Source organism: Gorilla gorilla, chromosome 20, assembly GCF_029281585.2.
Source record: "Gorilla gorilla gorilla isolate KB3781 chromosome 20, NHGRI_mGorGor1-v2.1_pri, whole genome shotgun sequence".
NCBI classification, from domain to species: Eukaryota; Metazoa; Chordata; class Mammalia; order Primates; family Hominidae; genus Gorilla; species Gorilla gorilla.
This window is the reverse complement of record NC_073244.2, coordinates 28,975,570-28,998,951: the sequence shown is the minus strand read 5'-3', so window position 1 is coordinate 28,998,951 and position 23,382 is coordinate 28,975,570. Positions and strand designations below refer to the sequence as shown.

Here is a 23,382-nt window from a genome sequence, read left to right as displayed (position 1 = left end):
TCTTGCTCATGGGTTGTGCGGGCACGTTGCCTCTTTCCAGAACTCCTCTGTGCCTCCGAGTGTTCCTGCGCGGGACCACGCGGGAGTCCTCACAGGGATTCTCTCCAGCAGAATACAACGCTCTTTATCTTCCTTCTCTGAAACCTCTTCAAAACATCCCAAATCCAAGATCCTCCCCACAAGGCTCGCCAGAAACTTCTGCCTCCAGAAATGGCAATGGCTCCCAATGATGCACGGATGGAAGAAGTACTAAGGTCCCACTCACGGTTTTGCTTCGCTTCTTGGCCAACTCCCTCTCAATTCAAGCTCCCCACACTCTGGGGCAAGGTCTAATGAGAAGAGCGCCAGACTCGCCCTTCCTGCGGAGAAAACGCTTTAGTCACACGCGGAAGAGCAGGAAGGATGCGGGGAGCAAGGGAGTGCAAGGGGTGAATAAATGCTGGGAGTGCTTCGATGCGGGAAGGAAAGCTAGACCTGACCTGGCGTACAGGAGAGGAGGACCCAGAAACCCTGGGAGGCGGAGTAGAGTTGACCAGGTTAGAGGCTGGAATAAGTGCATCAATGATGCCCAGTGAACGCTGCAACAGATTGAAGCCACGTGTTCACGACGACACAGCAGAGCCTCGGGTTATGGAAACACACACACATCGCTGGAAGCTTCCCGCTGCCTGCCGGGGGCAGCCTGGGTGTGGAAGCGCGCGCTCGGGGAGGGTCGGGTGGCACTGGAGCATCAGGGTCAGGCTTGGGCCAGTCGGGCCCCGGAATTGCGGTCACAGTGATCGGGGCCTACCCTGGAAACAGCAGGTGTCTGCCCTACGGCAGGCTCATCCTCAACACCCAGGGCAGCCTCGGGACCGCTGGAAGTGTCGGGGTTGAAAGGGTCCCTACTCCAGAGGGGAGGAGAGGGGAGGGCGGCGCAGGGCGGGGAGAGGGAGCTGGACCTTGAAAGTGCTCGCTGCCCCCCGGGAGACCTGCTGCAACGTAGAGCCGGCGCTGGTGGGCGGAGTGAGCAGGGGCCGCTGGCTGCGGGGTCTGCAGGTCCCCGAGCCCCAGGAGAGGGGATCCTGAGAGACCTGCCCGTGTGTCCTTGCAGCGGGCGCTTGGCCCCGCGGGCTCCCGGCAGGTGAGCGAAGCTGCGGCCTCGGCGGGGGCAGCGCGGCCAGGGCAGCTCCGCGGGGCCAGTGGCTTCCCAGTTTGCGACCTGTGGAGAGAGTTTCAGGTTGTGGCTGCAGCTGGAGGCGCCGCTCCCAGGGTTTGTCAACTTGCGCTGCAGAGGCCGATGCCTCCCCTTTGGAAAAGGAGCTCCTCCCCTCTTTCGCTCCCGACGCTGGCATTTTAGGAGCCTCTGCACGACCCTGCTTTACAAATCCGTCCCTTCTGGCCTCTTTTTTCCAGCGCCCAGGAAAGGCCGTTTCGCCCTGCGAGGGACACAGAGCCGTTGACCGTGGTTGCAACTGGCAGTTGGCGCAGTAAGGACCCAGCCAGCGTTTCAGATTTGCTGGGCTGTGGCTGTCACCCAGGGAGCTGCTAAGGGGTGAGTGTCCCCGCTGCCCGCCCTCTCCCCCCAAAGGTCTGGGCCCTCGGTCTATGGGGTTGGCGGGCCTGCGACCTCCTCCCTTCCTCCATGTAGAGGGTGCCACAAAATCCATCTGAGGACACTCCTTTCCAAATTTCCTAACATCTTCTGTCCATGATAGAAACAAAAGCAGCAAAAGTACAATACCCTAGGGCTATCTCTCTAGTCTGGTGCCAGTAGGCTCTGTGGGATGAAGTTCCTTATCTTACGTGATTGTGAGGAACACAGTTCTGTGTATTTTAGCAAATGTATTTGTCCCTGGAATCAACATCACCCCTTCCCCCGAATTCCCACGCACCCACGTGCGTCTGTTCCTCAGTCTCCCCTGACCCCAGGGAGCTGCTCATCTGATTTTTACCACTCCAAGTTCGTGTCGCCTTTTGGTAACTGCAATCATACAGTAGGTAGTCTTTTGTATCTGATTTCTTTCTCGAAATGCAGCGGGATAATTTAGGAATCAGAGAGACCGAGGGGTTGAGGAGGATTTATTATTATTATTATTATTATTATTATTATTATTATTATTATTATTATTTAGGTGCACCAGCCCAGTCAGATTAACATCTAAAAAGACTGAGCCCCAAACAAAGAGTCAGGTTACCTTTTAAGCATTTCGTGGGGTCGGGGGAGATCTGTGCAGGGGGAAGCATATTACAGAAGCGAGAAACAAAGACAGTTCTTCAACTGAGACATGCATTGCATCATTTCTTACTTTTCAAGGAAAAACATGTTTTATGACTTGAGTTTATCTGCCTAGTGACCTTGCAGCTGCACAGCTAGAGAAACAGGGTCTTCACAATGTCTGGGAAAGGGAGAGATAAGGCTCACTAGCCACAGGCTGAAAAACAGACAGTTAATTTTTAAACGACTCCACCTCTTTTTCTTCCTCAGGGGGAATTGGGTTTTCTTACATACAACTGAGTTTTTACTTACACATTCTTTAATTTATTTTAATTCCTGTTTCAGCAGCCTAATGTTTTTGAGCTCCTTTTATGTTACTGCTTAAATCAGTGTGTTCATGTTTATTACTGAGTAGGATTTCAGTCATGGATACACCCATTATTCATTTTTAGTGTGAGAAGGAAACTGTTGAACAGCAGCAGTGCTGGACTTGCTGTCACTGCCTATTTTATTTCATTTTATTTTGAGATGGAGTCTCACTCTGTCGCCAGGCTGGAGTGCAGTGGTGCAATCTTGGCTCACTGCAACCTCCGCCTCCTGTATTCTAGCCATTCTCCTGCCTCTGCCTCCTGAGTAGCTGGGATTACAGGTGCCACCACTGTGCCCGGCTAATTTTTGTATTTTTAGTAGAGACGGGGTTTCACCATCTTGGCCAGGCTGGTCTTGAACTGCTGACCTCATGATCCGCCCACCTCGACCTCCCAAAGTGCTGGGATTAGAGGTGTGAGCCACTGCGCCCGGCTGTCACTGGCTATTTTAAACAGCAGTTTCTAAGTGAACACACTGCTCTGCCACTAAGGACTGTAAGAGCGTACATAAATTGCCCAAGCATTTCGTGTTTTCCTCCTCTCCAGGTGATGTGGTTGATCACCTGATTTATAGGCCAGAACTCTAAAAGTCCCTATCTTCAATACACATTGAACATGGAGCCCTTATTCTTTGGAATGCATTTCTTTCATTTAGTTGTAACATGTTTAAAAATGACCTAAGTGCCGAGGCGGGTGGAACACTTGAGGTTGGGAGTTCAAGACCACCCTGCCCAACGTGGTGAAACCCCATCTCTACTAAAAATACAAAAATTAGCCAGGCGTGGTGGCGGGTGCCTGTAATCCCAGCTACTTGGGAGGCTGAGGCAGAAGAATCGCTTGAACCTGGGAGGCGGAGGTTGCAGTGAGCTGAGATTGTGCCACTGCACTCCTGCCTGGGTGACAAGAGCGAGACTCCGTCTTCCAAAAAAAAAAAAAAAAAAAAATGACCTAAGCGAATACATGAAGTGGAGAGGAAAGCACAATAGGTGCTGAGGTGGAACAGGCTTAGGGAGCCACAGGGCGTGTGACTGTGTGTGGGGTGGCATCCTGCCACGTGGTAGGGTTGAGGGGCAGGTGACCAAATGCAGAGCTTTTCCTTTGGGCCAATCTAATTTTATTGCCCTAGGATTCGTTTGTTTTGCTTGGCTAAGAAAATCATCTCAGCCAGTTATAAATATCCTCATGAACCTCAACGATCTTCTGTGCACAATTTTCAATCAAAGAAGTTAAAGTTAAAATTGAGATCTACAGGTCACTCCAGTAAAGACTTTTTTAAAAAAGACACAAATTTGATGGATCTTTAATATAACTCTTCAAGCTCATGGACTCATTTAAGAACAATAGCAAAAATTTTTTATTTTACAATACATATATTCCTACAGTTAAAAAGTAACAGCGTTTTAGTCCAAAAAAGAAGTTATAATGATTTTTATTCCAGAAGTAATGCATGATTTCTGTAAAACAAAATTAGAAAGCACCCAGAAGCAAGTAGTCAAGAAAGAAAAAAAAATCACCAGTAATCTAAGATAATCACAAGTAGATTTTTGATGCACGGTCCTTATAATCGTGTGTGTGTTTTGTGTACACATATAAATTTAAAGAAAAATGGTTATATCCTATCCACTCTATTTATCTAAACCTTTATTTCATACATGAACTTTCAGTCATGAGATGCTAAATGATTCGCTGTATTACTTAGCTAGTTAACAGCAAATTGAGGTCAGCTGACTGAAACAAATCCTAGGAACAGGCAGGCATGGTAGAGAGAGTAACCAATGTTGATATCTTGGTGTGTTTTTTTCTATTTCAAAATTATTTTTTATTTTATCTAAAAAGAAAACTCCATTTCCTACAGATTTTGACTACTGGGATTATATTGTTTCTGAACTCAACCTCAACGAGGTAATATTTGAGAAATCAATGTACCCGAATTTGTTTAAAATGCTGGAGAACTGTCTGTCCAAATGAAAGCAAATCAAACTTGATTGCTCAAAAATCCTTGTGCAAATAGTTTGAAAGGAGACCTCAGAAATGCCTTGCAGAGGAGAATTTAGTAAAAAAAAAATGCTAATTGACTCTAACAAAATAGAAAGTCAGTCATCAATTTTAATAACTCTCTAATGTTAGTAGTCTAAGGTGTGAGCATGCCTCAGAACTAGAACCAGTTCATGCTATACTAAGAAATAAATATTTTCTAAATGATGATATGGTGTTATTAGGTTACATTCAAATGAGGAAGACTCATATTGCTTCAATTATAATTATCATCATCAAGTCATTCACCACAAAAATATCTGGAATTGATTCATACAGATACTTACATTAGTTGCCAAACAGTCACTCATTTAGATAGTCAGCTGCATTAAAGAAAAAATATATATTATAAAGATTACCTTAATTACTGGAAACACATGCTAGGGTATTTCTGCTTTCATGAAACAAATAGCCAATAAAAAGTTTCCAGATTTTGGAAGGCCCAACACACTATGATATTGTAGTCAATAGAGAAAATAAGCCCCTGGTGTTTCCTTCTGTATCATAATTATGTTGCATTTTAATTATTATTGTAATAAATCATTAAACAGGTGCTTTAGGTTTTGCTGTGATGGTAGAATTGATTTTCACATTGCTTTGCTGGCCCATGAACATGACCTCATCCCTCATCAGTGTAGCTCTAACCTTGAGATGTCTCTTCATTTCCTTTTTTTTTTTTTTTTTTTGAGATGGAGTCTCACTCTGTTGCCCAGGCTGGAGTGCAGTGGCACAATCTTGGCTCACTGCAACCTCCACCTTCCAAGTCCAAGCGATTCTTCTGCCTCAGCCTCCTGAGTAGCTGGGATTACAGGTGCGCACCACCACACCTGGCTAATTTTTGTATTTTAGTAGAGACAGGGTTTCACCATGTTGGTCAGGCTGGTCTCAAACTCATGACTTTGTGATCCATCTGCCTCGGCCTCCCAAAGTGCCGGAATTATAGGCCCGAGCCACTGTGCCCAGCCCATTTCCTTTTAGTAACTAGAGTCTAAATCTCTCAGACACATTCTGGAATCCAATGCTCTATATGTATAATGGGTTACAAGCTCTATTAGGATGTAATAAGATTTTAGCCACATTCCGCACAGCACTTTAGGGTACTGCTGCTTCATGAGATTTTTTCTCTGAAGTAACCTTTCAAAGTCAGCCACAAAAGCTCTTATTCTAGATCATGCTGGCATCTGATCTTTGTAAACTTACAAGAAAAAAATAGGAAAAAGGTAGATGCTAAGGGAGACACAGTTATCTATTTCAAAATGAAGCTCTACCCACAAGCTACGGAGACATCATGACCTATAAATTTCAGAGCTGTGTTGATTCTAACAGTTACCCACAGCTATTATGATTTCCTCCCATCACTAAAACTGTCATTGCTAAGATAATCGCTCCAGTTAGAGAAGGTAGAAGATTTAACAAGTAACTAATATGTAAAGGGCAGGGAAGAGAAGGGGAGAGGTTGGTATGATCCCTGGCCTTTCACACTGTTAATATGCCAGGTGATAAAATGTCTCATTCACTTGGAAACTCTGTCACTAGTCAGGCACTCCTTACAGTGTTTGTTCTCATATGTGTCCTCATATTTTTTCTTTTACATTGGCTCTGAGAAATGGCTTATGTACAATCTAATCATGTGAAAATAAGTGTTAATGACAGTATTATCAGATGATAACTGGGCTTCATTAACGTGTCTCATTATGATTCTCAGTCGCTTGTGGAAGATTGTGAAGAAAGGACCTTGGGTATTCTAGATTAAATTTGACTGTAGCAGTTATGGAGCCCATATCCAGAGAGAAAGGAAGATATCAGAGACACCCTTAAGCTCTTTCTCTAACCTTTGCTTCCCCAAACCTAAACATCCATCAATCACTTCTTAAAATTCACCATATACCAGCCGGGTGCAGTGGCTCACGCCTGTAATCCCAGCACTTTGGGAGGCCAAGGTGGGCAGATCACGAGGTCAAGAGATCAAGACCATGCTGGCCAACATGGTGAAACCCCATCTCTACTAAAAAAAATACAAAAAAATTAGCTGGGCATGGTGGTATGCACCTGTAGTCCCAGCTACTCGGGAGGCTGAGGCAGGAAAAATTACTTGAACCTGAGAGGCAGAGGTTGCAGTGAGCCGAGATTGCGCCATTGCACCCCAGCCTGGCAACAAAGTGAGATTCCATCTCAAAAAAAAAAAAACAAAAAATTCACCATATACCTTCAGCATAATAAAAATAGTATAAGTCCTGATATGACAAATAATATGTAAGATCATTTTAATTATAATTGCTGATATATTCTGGTATAAGTAAACAGGTGTTTATGTCCAAAACATTACAACCTTAATTATCCATAAGCAGGTTCAAATCGTTTAGAGAGGATACATTTATGTAAAGGTTTGAACATGTTAAACTTTGGTTCAGCTATACTATTCTTAATATAGGGTAGTATTGTCAATCTATCACCCAGATTCCATTTCAATTATTTTTAATTTTTATATATCTACCCCCCATTCTATGTAAATTTATGGAATGTTTTAATATTTGAGAGCACAAATCTACTGTCACAGTTATTTAATCTTTTGCAATTTTTTCTTAATTATTATTTTATTTTTTAAATTGACATATAATAATTGTACATATTTATGGGGTATGTAGTGATGTTTGGATACATACAATGAATAGTTAAGAGATTAATTAGCATATGCATCATGTCAAACATTTATCATTTCTTTGTGATGGGAACATTCAATATACTCCTTCTAGCAATTTGAAGCTATATATTATTGTCAACTATAGTCATCTCACAGTGCTATAGAACACTAGAACTTATTTCTCCTGTCTAGCTGTAGTTTTGTATTTTTTAACAAATCTCTCCTTATCCATCTCTCACCCACCTCTCCAGCCTCTAGTATCCTCTGTTCTACTTTTTCCTTCCATGAGATCTTCTATTTTTTAGCATCCACATACGGTGAGAACATGCACTATTTAACTTTCTGTTCTTAGCTTATTTTGCTTAACATAATGTCCTCTGGATTCATCCTGGCTGCTTCTTATGGTTTGTATTTGAAATATATATGTGTGCACGTGTGTATGTGTGCACATATGTGTAGGTGTGTGCCTGTGTGTGTATTACGTAGCAAATATTAGGTAAACAACTAAATAATTGTAAATAAGACTAAATCTTATGGAGTATGTAGTGATGTTTGGATATATGCAATGAATAGTTATGTTACAAAATAAGCATAAGACATATCTGTCCCACACTTTTATATCTTTAGCATTTTGAGAAATAGTGTTGATGTCAGGCCCAATACTTTGTTCAATTGTAACTGAACCAGCAAAGATGTCATGATGCCATAATGGATCCACTCTAAATACGATGTTAAATGGAATATATCATTATATTTTAAAAGTAAGGACTAGTTTGAGATTTATATTTAAGTTTCTGAGTATCTGTGCTTGCATTCTTATATCTAATAGAGTATTTAATTGTCTTACACTTAACATTCTTAAGGCCTAGGGCAAGAATAATAATAAAAACCTATATAGTACATGTTTAAATATTTAAAAGTTATAAATCATGTTAACAAACTGTTAAGTATGCTTTGTTCTCCCACTTTGACACATGTAGCTTCCTAATGAAATTCAAGTTTAGAGCTGGAATTCTTGGGCCCTCAAAGTCCAGTACCAGAATATAAGGGCATGGGGAGAGCTGGTCCCCCAATGTGGTCTCACACCATGACAGGCCTTGTGTGTACACATTTTGGGTACCTCTGTGGATGTGTCCAAGCTCTGTCTACCACTGTACCTCTGGTAAACAGCTTTGCATTGGCCCACAGGGCCTCTAGTTGTGCGCTCTCTATACATGGCTCACCATGAAAGACAGAACTGGAGGAGAGAAACATGAACCCTGGAAGCCATATCCAAGCCCTTTGAAGAGAGAATTCTAAGTCTTTATGTCCCACAGCATTATCTAAAAGGTGGTAGGTGGGGGTGAGTAATTTATAAAGGAAAAAGGTATAATTGACTCACAGTTCAGCATGGCTGGGGAGGCCTCAGGAAACTTAGTCATAGCAGAAGGTGAAGGGGAAGCAAGCCACCTTCTTCACAGAGTGGCAGGACAGAGTCAGTGAGTGCAAGCAGGGGAAATGCCAGATGCCCATAAAACCATCAGATCTTGTGAGAACTCACTCAATATCACAAGAACAGCATGGGAGAAACCACCCACCTGATCCAGTTACCTCCACCTGGTCCCGCCCTTGACATGTGGGATTATGGGAATTATAATTCGAGGTGAGATTTGTTTGGGGACACAGTGTCAAACCATATCAATGTCAAAGGATTTTCAGCTATGTTTTAAATTTGCCTCAGTATACAACTTTATGTTAACAACTGAGGATCAGGAATGAACACACATAATTGATTTCCCTGGATTTTTCAAGGGAGAAATCTTGGTAAGAAAAGTGAGATGAGAAATGCAATCTTTGAGAGGCAGTAGTCTGTACTAGGAAAGGCTTTTTGTAGTGGGGATCGATGGATCCATATCTTGTATTCTATGCTTGAGATTTTTGACTTTGAGAATCAGTTTTCCTGTGAGGGCTAATAAAACCCTTCAATCTCCATGGTAGGCAGGAAAGCCAATGAGATAACACAGAGACCAATACATGGCTTCTATTAACATGCCAGATCATCAAGGCAAACCTAAGGCAAGAAAACAAATCAAAAGGCAATAGTCACTTGATACTTAGTCTTGATTTAGCTTAATGAATCATAGGTTCCCTTTCTAGAAGGGAAACTATGACAATCCGATGGCATTGTAAAGTTCAATTTTGTGAGAAGCCCTGTGATGGTCAATTGCAAATGTGTCACTGTTTTAAAGACCTAGGTCACCCTTCAGGCAAATCATGTATTATAAGCACATTTCAGATTTATCTAGAGCATAAAGCATAGCAAAATAACAGCAAACATTTATTAAGAGCTTATTATGTGCCGGGTATTATGCTAAGTACTTTGTATGGATTTAATCATAACGACCGTATTATTATCTACTTGTTAGCATGGGGAAAATGAAGTTTATAGAGATTACATACTTGATGAAGATCTGGAAGCTCATAAGAAATGAGCTGGAATTTGAATCCACCCTTGTATACGTTATACTGCCTAATGACACAAAACTTAGCCTGTTTGATAGCTTTTTTAGGATTATGCTAACATAACATCAAATTAAATTCTGATCTAGTCTAATTAATTTAATTCAATATATATGTATTGGACACTCTTCAATCTAACCGAACTAATATTTAGTGAGAGGTTAATATAAACTAGGCATTGGTGTATAGATTTGACAAGATGAAAATTTCGCCTTCAAGTAGATCCCACAGTTATCAGCAGAGAAAAACATACAAATAACTGTAATATTGAGTGGTATATTCCAACCTAGTTTTAAACATTGTATTGGTGTATTTCTAAGGAAGTTAGAAAAACAAACCAGACACAAAATCTGCCCACAAGTGCTTGTAATTTACTTGAAGAATTTAATTCTAACACAGTTTCATCAGGTAATTCAGGTAACTATTCACTCTAGGCCCAGATTTATGGTAATTGATAATTATTGATAATTTCTTTAGATTTGTTGATATTCTACTTGATGAAACATTCAAATTTTACTTTATGTAAATGTGGCCAAAAGTGTCAGAAAATAACCAATTGTGCTTTTTATAGAAAAACAATGAACAACGCTTGACTAAAGCCACCACACAGAGTGACTGTCATTATGGGTAGGTTGTCTTTGAATTTTAAGGTATTAATCACAGAAGAGGAAACTCAGTCCTGAGAATTGCCTGTTGGGTGGTTAATCATTTCTGTTAGTTACATTTTGACTAATCATCCATCCATCCATCCATCCATCCATTTATCCATCCATCACATCCATCCATCCATCCATCCATTTATCCATCCATCCATCCATCCATCCATTTATCCATCCATCCATCCAGCCAGCCAGCCAGCTAATATCCCATCCCACTCCACAGGAATATGGTGGGCATCTTAATATTAGCTGTAAGCTGAAGCTGGCTCATATAGGCTTGTGAGGGACGATTGTTAAATTTCTGAAAACTTTACATGCTTTCCATACAACCATTAAAAAACTAAACTTTATAAACTTAAATAAATTATATTAAAAATAAAGTTAATAGATACACAAAACTCATCATTTCCTAATAATTTTACTATATTTTGGTATTATCTGTGCTCTTAAGGTTATTCACATTTACTGTATCTGTATGATGAAGTTACTATAATAATGGTGTCTTACTTTGCATCTCTTCTCAACTCCACATTCTGTGATGTCATGTTAGTAGCTTGAAATAAACTGTAATGGGACTATTTATACCTCAGGAATTAGCAAACACACTTCAGTGTATGTCATAGAGTAAAAACAGCTGGAGCAAGTGTTTTAAGTAATGGAGATCTTTGAAAGTACCGCTTAGTTCTTTATTTATTTTGTAATGCATACCTTTTACTTTACTAAACATTTTAAATAAACCAAGTACATTTAATAATTTTAAAAAGTAAATTATCTCTGGTGGTTTTATAATTTTTACAAAAACCCAGTCTGATACACAGTCATACTCTGTGTGGCAATCCCTTTAACTCTTAACTGTTTCTTCTGGTAGTTGTTTTAACATTTAGAAACAATATTCTTACATTGCTTTTATTTGAATTACCAATTCTGGACATTATATATTAATTTCCTATTACAATAAATGAAAACATTGCTCTTTCAAATTCCATTCTTTTCTTCATACCATCTTCCTAAAGTCAGTGACCTCAGTATTTTTAGTTAAATCTATCATTGCTCATCTTATTATTACTATATGTATTTTGGTAATGGTAGGTGCAACTAGTGTATGCCAAATCATTTTTCCATTTTATAAAGCATTTTTTCCCTAAATTTAATAATTGAGTCCTTGTATAATGTTTTTAGTTGCATAATTCTCTCTACCAATGTATGTTAGCCATTATCACTGTTGTTTCTCTTGTTTTCCATATATCCTTAATTATATTGGAATGTTTAATCATATCATTTATTTTAACAATTAGTTCAATATACATTAACCATTATCACTGTTGTTGATTCTCTTATTGTTTTCCATATATCCTTAATTGTATCGGAATGTTTTATCATATCATCTATTTTAACAATTCCTGAAGTCCTCCTTCCTGAAATCTTCCACCCTTCTCCAATTTGTGCTGGTTTCTCTCTAGCCTTGCTGCACTGGTGTCATCCTAGGACATATTTAGGCTTTGTAGTTGGAGCTATTATGTTTGGAAAACATGTCTTCCTCTTTCTTAGTTTAAGCCATTGCTTTACTGTATTACATCTACCAGTAGTTTTCTAAGAAAGTGTACGTAGGAGATAGATTTTATGAGACATCGAAATACTTCATTCTACCACATTTGATTCCAGAAATTGAAATTGAAATTATTTTCTCCTGGAATTTTGAAAGCACTTCTTTGTATTTTAGCAGCCCATGTTGTTATTAGAATATCTGTTGTCTGGTACCTTTGAATTTGACCTACTTTCGTGTGTGTGTGTGTATATGTGTGTGTGTTTTAATTCCATGACCTGGACATTTATTGAGCATTTTCATTTTCCTTTAATTTTATCATGGTACCTTGACTTTATCTTCCAACCATGGTATTATTATTATTTTTTAATTTCAGGAACCATATTTTAAAATTTCTAAAGGGCTTTATAAGTCACTTTGTTGTAAATGACTCATGTGCTACATTTACTTATATTTTACTCTATGTCCACTCTGAGAGTCTTTGTATTATAATAGGTGATTTCTATACCATTTATTTATTAATATAATATATACGGATAATTAAATTTGACCTTTTATTTTATATTATGCTCTTTACTTTTCATTCATTTTGCTAAACACTTGATGGGATTCTTCAATCTGCACATGATGCCTCCAAAAAATACTGCATGATATTCAAGTTTGTTAATTTCATAATCTAAGAACTCAATCTTCTTTTATTTCTCCGTAGTTCTTCCACCAACCCTACAGTCTTGGAATAATACTGAATTTATATTGTATATATTTAATAAATACTGTTTATTTGACATTCCACCGTGTGTTTGCTATATAGAGACTGTCAGGAACCTAATTTATTTAATTTCCTCAAGTACACGGTGTTATTAGACATTATTAAAATATTTACTGAATAAATCAATGGTAGGATTACCTCATCCAGAGAATAGAACCTATTGCTCCAAATTAAATTTTACTTGTGTAATATATGGTGGAAATACATTAGAAAACCCTACCTCTTAGGCTGTAACATTATGATCTAGGAGAAAGGTAGTTGTAGGCCCTTCTTGAGTTATATTTTTTTGAAAGGAGATGCTATTCTCACTTACCATCGTATTATTATTTTTCTTTGGGACTACTTCTCCGATTTATAATAGAGGTCAGTGAGGGAAAATAGTCTTTCCCTTATAGAAATTTATTTTATGATCAAAATCAATAGAGTCTATCTGTTCAATAAAAATAAGATGCCTACAAAAAAAACCCAAAAAATATCCATTACACAATTTTCATTCTTATTACTAGATTTCTTTCAAACAAGAGATGGTTAAATAACACAGCTTAAAATATATCCTAAGACTTCCCAATTTAGTCCTATTTTGCTTTTTTTTCAGGCTTCCTTTAATTAGCCTGACGGAGCAAATTTGAAATCATAAGTCTCATAGGAGCCTGAGCCAAGTTCCCAGCTCATCAATGTCAGTATTTTTGAATTTCTCACAGTGTTCTTTAAATGTAATACAGGTCTGTATATCAAACTTTTTAGAAGGAAGAGATCTAACACAGTTCACATTTAGATTTTAGTGGATTCAAAATAATGTGCTGTGTAGAGTTTATTAAGGCTTTTTACGTGAAAGTGATTAGCACTTGTAACTAGGTAAATACTTGGCAAAGTTCTACACAATTATCTCCAGGATTGATCTAGAGAATTTTACTTGTCTATCATTTTCTTCTTTCACATTCCTTCCTTCATGTTTAAATGAGAAGAGACCAATTAACCCCTGACTCAGTCATCGACAATGTTTCCTTCACTTTTCCTTGTTTTCCTGAGACTGGGTGTAGTCTGACTGAGTAATAAGGCAATACAGGGAAGTTGGCAAGGAGGTAAGGGTAAGGTGAGTGGGTTGCATGTATGCCAGTCCTCAAAAGACTCATCAATAGCCCGTGCCAGGCTGGGCATATCATTTATTATGGATTTAAATGGACATTACATGAAGGGTGGGTTGCCCCTCCACACCTGTGGATGTTTCTCGTTAGGTGGAAGGAGAGACTTGGAAAAGAAAAAGACACAGAGACAAAGTATAGAGAAAGAAATAAGGGTGCCCAGGGGACCAGCGTTCAGCATACGGAGGATCCCACCAGCCTCTGAGTTCCCTTAGTATTTATTCATCATTATTGGGTGTTTCTCGGAGAGGGGGATGTGGCAGGGTCATAGGATAATAGTGGAGAGAAGGTCAGCAGGTAAACACGTGAACAAAGGTCTCTGCATCATAGACAAGGTAAAGAATTAAGTGCTGTGCTTTAGATATGTATATACATAAACATCTCAATGCCTTAAAGAGCAGTATTCCTGCCGGCATGTCCCACCTCTAGCCCTAAGGCTGTTTTCCCCTATCTCAGTAGATGGAACATACAATCCGGTTTTATACTGAGACATTCCATTGCCCAGGGACAGGTAGGAGACAGATGCCTTCCTCTTGTCTCAACTGCAAAGAGACATTCTTTCCTCTTATACTAATCCTCCTCATCACAGACCCTTTATGGGTGTCAGGCTGGGGGATGGTCAGGTCTTTCCCTTCCCATGAGGCCATATTTCAGACTATCACATGGGGAGAAACCTTGGACAATACCTGGCTTTCCTAGGCAGAGGCCCCTGCGGCCTTCCCCAGTGTTTGTGTCCCTGGGTACTTGAGATTAGGGAGTGGCAATGACTCTTAAGGAGCATGCTGCCTTCAAGCATCTGTTTAACAAAGCACATCCTGCACAGCCCTTAATCCATTTAACCCTGAGATGACACAGCACATGTCTCAGGGAGCACAGGGTTGGGGGTAGGGTTACAGATTAATAGCATCTCAAGGCAGAAGAATTTTTCTTAGTACAGAACAAAATGGAGTCTCCTATGTCTACTTCTTTCTACACAGACACAGTAGCAATCTGATCTCTCTTTCTTTTCCCTACATTTCCCCCTTTTCTTTTCGACAAAACCGCCATCGTCATCATGGCCCGTTCTTGATGGTCGCTGTCTCTTCGGAGCTGTTGGGTACACCTGCAGACTAACAACAGACAAAACAGCCACACAAGGATTAATATGAGATTTATAATCGTAGTACTTCCAATGGTCTTAACCCAAGTGACAGGGTTAAGATTTGCGAGGCCAGCAGCAACTCCTGCGATTGCCTCAGTTCCCGGCACCAAATTTAAATGGGCTTTTGATGTTTTGAAAATTTGTTCTTTTAATTTGGAAATGTCTAAAGTGAGATTATCTTCTCCTCCCTGTAGATGGCATCTAACCATGTCCCAGTGATGCTCAGACTCATTATAAATTTGGGGTGTAATACAAAAATATGAGATATTCTAGTCACATCGTAACTGGAAATGATGTTCTAAGCTCATGAGTCTGTCTCCCATCCAAATGACAGTTTGTCTAAGATCATTAATTTGACTTGCCAATTTTTGATCAATACCAGATTGTGAATTCCACAATCTTGTAGAATTCTTTTGCCACATTAACAAAGTTTACTGACTGAACAGAAGAGTGCAGCGCAACTCCTGCCACAGCAGCCGTAGCTGTGACTGCAATTAATCCCATAGTCACTGCAATTAAAGTAAAAATGAATCTTTTGGATCTATTTAAAATGCCTTTTAATACTACAGTCAAAATATGGATGGATGGCGAGGCCGCCCATGGTCGGTCCATGGACACAGGGATCCACACGCCCTCTCTTGTTCTCACCAGCAGAATACGGTGCTGCCAATTAAAAGTTGAATCAATGCAAGTAAACAATCTACAGTTTTCACAGGTTATAGTTTGAGAGTCTGGTTTAATAACTATATTTCCTACAACTAGCATATAAGGGGGCTTTATGCAACTTTGTAAAGGAACCGTTAGACTGGAATTTAGGTCGATAGTATAAAATGGCTTACGATCTCTTGTTTCTAAAGTTTGATTTCCAGATCAAATCCTAATGTGGTATGAGGCTACAGTAAGCCTCCATAATTTTGGATGTTCATGACCAGAAATATTTAAACTTTCTGTTAAGTTGCTATCAACAGCTGGACTCACTTGTGCACCGGGACACGACTGAGTTTGCCCTGAGCAACTGTGGTAGAATTGACCTCGAGATGCCCAATCTATAATAGTTCTGAATTCATTGTTTTGTAATATTACTGAACTATTGGCCACACATTCTTCCCAAACTAAAACTTCTGTATTTTTTGATCCTTTGGGAATTTCCTCGGGGCAAGGTTGCCCTTTAGGTCTAAATTTTAATGATCTTTGATAAGAAAAGTCTTGTAAATTATTTACCCGTGGCCTGAGTGACATCCCGCTTACCATGTGATAAGTGAATCTACTGATGGGACTGACAGTAGGTACTTCTACCAACCAATTTTGGACTGCAGGCATTAAGCATCCTGGTGCTCTCCCTAGGCAAATAGGAGGATAACGGTACCAAGTGGAAATATTTATCATCATCCCTTCTTCCTCAGGTTTGGCAGGGCAGTGATCATCTGTGGGGCCATGTACCCATACACTATCATTAACATATACTTCAATAGGATGATCCATCCATGTGAGTGGTGTTTCCATCTCCATGGAGGCACTTTTCTTTGCATCTCCAATGGGTTCATTGTAGAACTTCAAATGTCTAGTGGGTATCCAAACAGGAAGCTGATTTTCTCCTCGTGAAACATAAGCAAAACCTCTCCCCCACGTTATCACCTTCCCTATTTCCCATGTCTTATTTTTATTATCTTTCCACCAAATCAGTTTTCCTTCATGTGGGCTGTTCTTTTTACCAGTAAGATGTTGTTCTGCAGAAGTAGTAGTCTGATTTCTATAAATGTTTAAAAAATTTAAAGTATAGAGTGCTAGATTAAGTTGCATCTGAGGAGTGGTACACTCCTTACTGTCTCCCCCTTCTTTTTGTTTAACTGAGTTTTGAGTGTTCTATTAGTTCTTTCAACTATGGCCTGTCCTTGGGAATTATAGGGAATTCCTGTTGTATGTGAAATTTTCCACTGATTTAAGAATTTTTGGAAAGCTTTACTACAATATCCTCATCCATTGTCAGTTTTAATTTTTTCTGGAGCTCCCATTACAGCAAAACAAGATAATAAATGTTTTTTAACATGGGAAGTACTTTCTTGATTATCTGGCTCTAAAAAATGTAAAATCCTAGTACTTTGATACACTTCTGAGGCTGTGCCTATGCTGACAAGCCCCGTAACAGCCTTTTGTTTAGGCCAATTTTTTGGCCACTGATTTAAAGCAATGATGGAGACATCTGGTCCAGTGTCTACTAATCCTTCAAACTGTTTTCCTTGAATGATGGCCTTACACACAGGTCTGTTCTCTGAGACCTGACTTGCCCAATATGCAGCCTTTCCTGTCAGATCAGTGCTTCCAAACCCTCCTGTTCTTTTTATCTCACTATTTCCAACCTTAATATAAGGCAAGAGTAATAATTGAGCAATCCTGTCTCCTGAACTGGCACTGCAAGGAATTGAAGAGCTAATGATCAATTGAATTTCACCTTTATAGTCTGAATCAACCACACCAGTATGAATTTGAACTCCCTTTGGATTTAGACTTGATCTTCCCAAGATTAGTCCTACAGTCCCCTCAGGCAGCGGGTCATATACCCCTGTGGGGATTTTTTGTGGGGGCTCCCCTGGAAGCAGAGAGACTGCTTGTATAGTACATAAATCTACTGCTGCACTGCCACTTGTGGTGGGGGACAATTGTTGTGTTGTGGTAACTGGCTTATTCCCTGAGGTACTAGGGACAGTGGGGGTTGTTGTCCCTGAAAACCCTTGAGGAACAAAGGGCTGAATTGGGAATGCCCCAGTTTGTTGTGGGGCCTGAGGCTAGCCCCTTTGCTTGTTTCCCGACAATGGTTGCTCATTTCTATCAAATTTAGAAAGACATTGACTAGCCCAATGTTTTCCTTTTTTACATGTTGGACATAAGTCAGGTGGCTTTTTACCTGTTGTCGTAGTAGCTTGAATAGTTATATTCTGTTTATTTGAGACTGGGCAATTCCTTTTTAAATGACCAATTTGACCACAATTATAACATTTCCCTCCAAATGTTCTAACTTGTCCTCCTAAAACAACTCCTTTATTGCTTGAGCCATAAGCATAGCTTTATGCATACCTCTTCCAGTTCCATCACAGGCTTTTACATACTCTGAGATTACATCTGATCCTGTGGGAACCTTTCCTTTTAATGGCTTAATGGCTGATTGACACTCAGGATTGGTGTCTTCATATGCCATCAACTCCACTATGACCTTACGGGCATTTTCATCAGCAATTGACTTTTGAGCAACATCTTGTAGCCTTGCCACAAAATCAGGGTAGGGCTCTTTTGAACCTTGTCTTACTGTATTAAATGAGGGGCAGGCAGTTCCTGGGTCTTGGATTTTTTCCCAGGCTCTAAGGCAGGTAGCTCTAACTTGCTCAATGGCCTCATTTTGCATTAATGCTTGTTGACTAATAGTGCTCCAATTTTGACCTATTCCTAATAGTTGATCTGCATCTATGTTAACTGGAGGATTGGCAGCCCTATTTCTTTGGACATGTTCTTGTGCCCCATCAATCCACCAAGTCTTAAATTGTAAAAATTGAGAGGGTGAGAGAGACGATTTTGCCAGAATCTCCCAATCATAAGGAATGAGTCTATGTCCATGAGCAATGGAATCTAATAATGTCCTCATATAAGGAGAGTTGGGTCCATACTGTTTTACTCCCTCTTTCGTATCTTTTAGCATTTTTATCGAAAAAGACTTGGATCTGGCCTCAACTGTGAGAGGCTCTCCCTCTCGGGCTCCTTCTCCAGGTGGTTCTAACATTACTGGGAATTGCCATGCCTCAATATCTCCTTCCTTTCTTGACTTTTCAATAATTTCATGTAATTCACTACCCTGTCTACTAGGTGGTGCCGTAGGATTAAGTCTCCTAGTGGGCGGCTGAGGGTATGGCACCCTGCCCTGTGGTGCTGGGAGCGTTCCTGGATATCCATACTGACTTTCTGGGGGTGGCCGATACTGAAGTTCGGCTGGCGGCCAGTATTGATAAGCTGCTGGTGGTTGGGTCTTATTTTCTCTAAACTGCGTTTGAGGTTGTAATGTTACAGGCATCTGACCTGCTGGAAGAGGACATGGCCCTCGTGGTTTAGACTCTGATGACCCCACTAATTCTGAACCTTTTCCTTCTAATTTTAACGTTTCAGGATATATCACCTCCTGTAATTGATTATAGTCAACACTTTGTGTTGACTGAGCCATTACTGGCTCTGCTACATATTCGCAATGTAAACTTTCTGTTTCTCTCTGAGATTTTCTCCCTGTCTTTTCTTTACAATCTATTACACAGCTTCCAGGGGCATCAGAAACTGAAACGCTATCTTCTTCTGTTTGAAATGGTTCTAAAGCTGCTTTAATAATGGCCCAATCATTCCATACTGTAAGTGGGATGATATTACCCTTCCTACCTGCTTGTTTTAGTTCTTTGCCAATTCTTTTCTAATCTTTTAGATCTAAAGTTCCTTGTTCTGGAAACCATGGGCAAAATTGTTCTATTGTTTGAAATAGCTTGATTAGATTTTTTGTGGATACTCTAACTCCCCCTCTTTTTAAAAGAATTTTAATAAAGCTGAGATAAGAGGCATATTTACTTTTAGTTTTACTTTTAGTTTGCCCCATTGTCACCCTAGTTTCTGAGCGCACGAGCTTACCATAAGGCTGACTGTAGATGTACTCAGGATCTCTCATGGACTTGTCCTCAATAACCACACTCGAGCCTACCTTCACTCTAGAGAAAAGCCCCCACGTTGGGCACCAGATGAAGGGGTGGGTTGCCCCTCCATGCCTGTGGGTGTTTCTCGTTAGGTGGAACGAGAGACTTGGAAAAGAAAAAGACACAGAGACAAAGTATAGAGAAAGAAATAAGGGGGCCCAGGGGAGCAGCATTCAGCATACGGAGGATACCGCCAGCCTCTGAGTTCCCTTGGTATTTATTGATCATTCTTGGGTGTTTTTTGGAAAGGGGGATGTGGCAGGGTCATAGGATAATAGTGGAGAGAAGGTCAGCAGATAAACACGTGAACAAAGGTCTCTGCATCATAGACAAGGTAAAGAATTAAGTGCTGTGCTTTAGATATGTATACACATAAACATCTCAATGCCTTAAAGAGCAGTATTGTTGCTCGCATGTCCCAACTCCAGCCCTAAGGCTGTTTTCCCCTATCTCAGTAGATGGAACATACAATCGGGTTTTATACCGAGACATTCCATTGCCCAGGGACGGGCAGGAGACAGATGCCTTCCTCTTGTCTCAACTGCAAAGAGACATTCTTTCCTCTTATACTAATCCTACTTAGCACAGAACTTTCATGGGTGTCAGGCTGGGGGATGGTCAGGTCTTTCCCTTCCCATGAGGCCATATTTCAGACTATCACACGGGGAGAAACCTTGGACAATACCTGGCTTTCCTAGGCAGAGGTCCCTGCAGCCTTCCCCAGTGTTTGTGTCCCTGGGTACTTGAGATTAGGGAGTGGTGATGACTCTTAAGGAGCATGCTGCCTTCAAGCATCTGTTTAACAAAGCACATCTTGCACCGCCCTTAATCCATTTAACTCTGAGTTGACACAGCACGTTTCAGAGACCACGGGGTTGGGGATAAGGTTATAGATTAACAGCATCTCAAGGCAGAAGAATTTTTCTTAGTTTCATGCGCGTCCATGTGAAGAGACCACCAAACAGGCTTTGTGTGAGCAACATGGCTGTTTATTTCACCTGGGTGCAGGCGGGCTGAGTCCGAAAACAGTCAGCGAAGGGAGATAAGGGTGGGGCCATTTTATAGGATTTGGGTAGGTAAAGGAAAATTACAGTCAAAGGGGGTTTGTTCTCTGGCGGGTAGGAGTGGGGGTCGCAAGGTGCTCAGCGGGCAGGAGTAGGGGTCGCAAGGTGCTCAGTGGGGGTGCTTTTTGAGCCAGGATGAGCCAGGAAAAGGACTTTCACAAGGTAATGTCATCAGTTAAGGCAAGGACCGGCCATTTACACTTCTTTTGTGGTGGAATGTCATCAGTTAAGGTGGGGCAGGGCATATTCACTTCTTTTGTGATTCTTTAGTTACTTCAGGCCATCTGGGTGTATACGTGCAAGTCATAGGGTATGCGATGGCTTGGCTTGGGCTCAGAGGCCTGATATTCCTGCCTTCTTATATTAATAAGAAAAATAAAATAGTGTTGAAGTGTTGGGGTGGTGAAAATTTTTGGGGGGTGGTATGGAGAAAGAATGGGTGGTGTTTCTCAGGGCTGCTTCAAGCTGGATTGGGGCGGCGTGGGAACCTAGAGTGGGAAAGATTAAGCTGAAGGGAGGTCTTGTGGTAAGGGGTGATATGTGGGGATGTTAGAAGAAACATTTGTCATATAGAATGACTGGTGATGGCCTGGGTACGGTTTTGTATGAATTGAAAAACTAAATGGAATAAGAGAAGGAGAAAAACAGGTATAAAAGGACTAAGAATTGGGAGGACCTAGGACATCTAATTAGAGAGTGCCTAAGGAGATTCGGCATAGTCCTGCCAGCAAAGATTATTTATTTACTTCAAGAGTTAAGAGTGGCAGTTTGGGGATAGCACCAGGAGATATCAGCTTTGATGGCTTGGAAAAACAGTGTAAACCGGCGGTGTAAACAAGAGTAGGGCATTTATAAGTAGTTGAGAATGGAGAATAGGAGTATGACCGGACAGAAGATAGTAGGGATGACTAGTTTTTTGGGGCTTGGCCTAAGTGGTGGGGTGACTTTGTAAAGCCCTGTTGCAAAAAGTAGGGTAAGGACGAACAGACCTAATAGAATGAAGGGATGTATTAGGCTCATAAGGGTTATTACTGTTCTTCAGAAATACAAGTGAGTTTAAGGGAAGTGGGGGAGAGTACTTGTGACTTCCAGGAGGAAGAGGAGGGATTAGGCTGGCTGTCCGATGGACACAGCTTTATTCTGGAATGGTGAACCCAGTGGGGAGGATCCTGCAGGTGGACGGCAGTCGGGGTACTATAGATGACTAAGTAGGGTCCGGTCCATCGAGGTTGTAGAGTTTGAGGGGTCAGATTCTTAACAAGAACTGATCATCCAGCTAGGTTGTCTTCATATGGCTGGGGATCTGGAGTAGGCAAGAGAAGATTAGCAGCCTGGCAAATTTCCTGTCTAGCCTGCTGGAGTACTGGAAGATAGTCGCCTAGAGGGCTGGTGTCTGGGATGAGGTTGGGGCCAAGCAAGAAAGTGCGTCCATATAAAAGTTCAAATGGACTGTACCCTGTAGCATCTCGAGGACAGGCTCTGATTCTGAGAAAAGCAAGAGGTAAAAGTACTGTCTAATCCTTTTTAAGTTGGAGGCTGAGCTTGGTGAGGTGTGCCTTTAAAAGACCATTAGTCCGTTCTACCTTTCCTGAAGATTGAGGACGGTAAGGGGTATGAAGGTTCCGCTGAATACCAAGAGCCTGAGAAACTGCTTGGGTGATTTGGCTAGTAAAGGCTGGTCCGTTATCAGACTGTATAGAGGTGGGAAGGCCAAACCAGGGAATTATGTCTGACAGAAGGGAAGAAATGACCACGGTGGCCTTCTCAGACCCCGTGGGGAAGGCCTCTACCCATCCAGTGAAAGTGTCTACCCAAACTAAGAGATATTTTAGTTTTCTGACTCGAGGCATGTGAGTAAAGTCAATTTCCCAGTCCTGGGCAGGAGCAAATCCCCGAGCTTGATGTGTAGGAAAGGGAGGAGGCCTGAACAATCCCTGAGGGGTAGTAGAATAGCAGATGGAACACTGAGAAGTGATCTCCTTGAGGATAGATTTCCATGATGGAAAGGAAATGAGAGGTTCTAAGAGACGGTCTAGTGGCTTGTAACCTACATGGAAGAGGTTATGAAATGACGACAGAATAGAATGGGGCTGTGAGGCTGGAAGAAGATATTTTCCTTGGTCTAAGAACCATTTGCCTTGTGTGGGAAGAGATTGATAGGTGGAAGTTTCAGTGGGGGAGTAGGTGGGAGTGACTGAAGTGAAGGAGAAAAACTGGCCATGAGGGACAGAAACTGGAGAGCTAGCTGCTTGTCTAGCCAGCTTATCAGCATAAGCATTGCCTAGAGCAATGGGATCTGATGCCTTTTGATGCCCCTTGCAGTGAATGACCCCAGCTTCTTTTGGAAGTAAAGCGGCTTTGAGCAGAGTTTTTATTAAAGAGGCATTAGTGATGGAGGACCCTTGTGTAGTGAGGAAACCTCTTTCAGCCCATATGACTGCATGGTGGTGCAGAATATGAAAGGCATATTTAGAATCAGTATAGATATTGATGCATAGTCCTTTTGCAAGAGTGAGGGCTTGAGTTAAGGCAACTAGTTCAGCTTGCTGAGAGGTAGTGGAGGGAGGCAGAGCGGTAGCCTCAATGATAGGTGTGGAAGATACTATAGCA

General features: G+C 41.1%; 2 protein-coding genes and 1 pseudogene across 3 annotated transcripts in view; 1 reads left to right on the top strand and 2 right to left on the bottom strand.

Annotated features, from left to right (window-relative positions):
- The first annotated feature begins 448 nt into the window (after positions 1–448).
- LOC129528949 (large ribosomal subunit protein eL34-like) overlaps positions 449–23,382 on the top strand; it is a 95,176-nt gene continuing 72,242 nt past the window's right edge. The window contains exons 1-2 of one of the 2 annotated variants that reach the window (XM_055372317.1): positions 449–536; positions 1,396–1,534. The gene's annotated coding sequence lies outside the window, so the exon portion shown is untranslated. Of the gene's footprint in view, positions 537–967; positions 1,124–1,395; positions 1,535–23,382 lie in introns of those variants that run through there. The other variant, XM_055372316.1, reaches the window with a different exon arrangement.
- Positions 15,799–16,496, bottom strand: LOC129528948 (endogenous retrovirus group K member 5 Env polyprotein-like). The gene has a single exon (XM_063701178.1). It carries the CDS (start codon positions 16,494–16,496, stop codon positions 15,864–15,866), a length of 633 nt encoding a protein of 210 aa, XP_063557248.1. The 3' UTR covers positions 15,799–15,863.
- On the bottom strand, positions 16,967–19,704 carry LOC129528784 (endogenous retrovirus group K member 8 Gag polyprotein-like; annotated as a pseudogene).

Coding starts and splice junctions, on each gene's coding strand:
- LOC129528948 (XM_063701178.1), bottom strand. CDS start 16,496: ATGGAAACACCACTCACATGGATGGATCATCCTATTGAAGTATATGTT.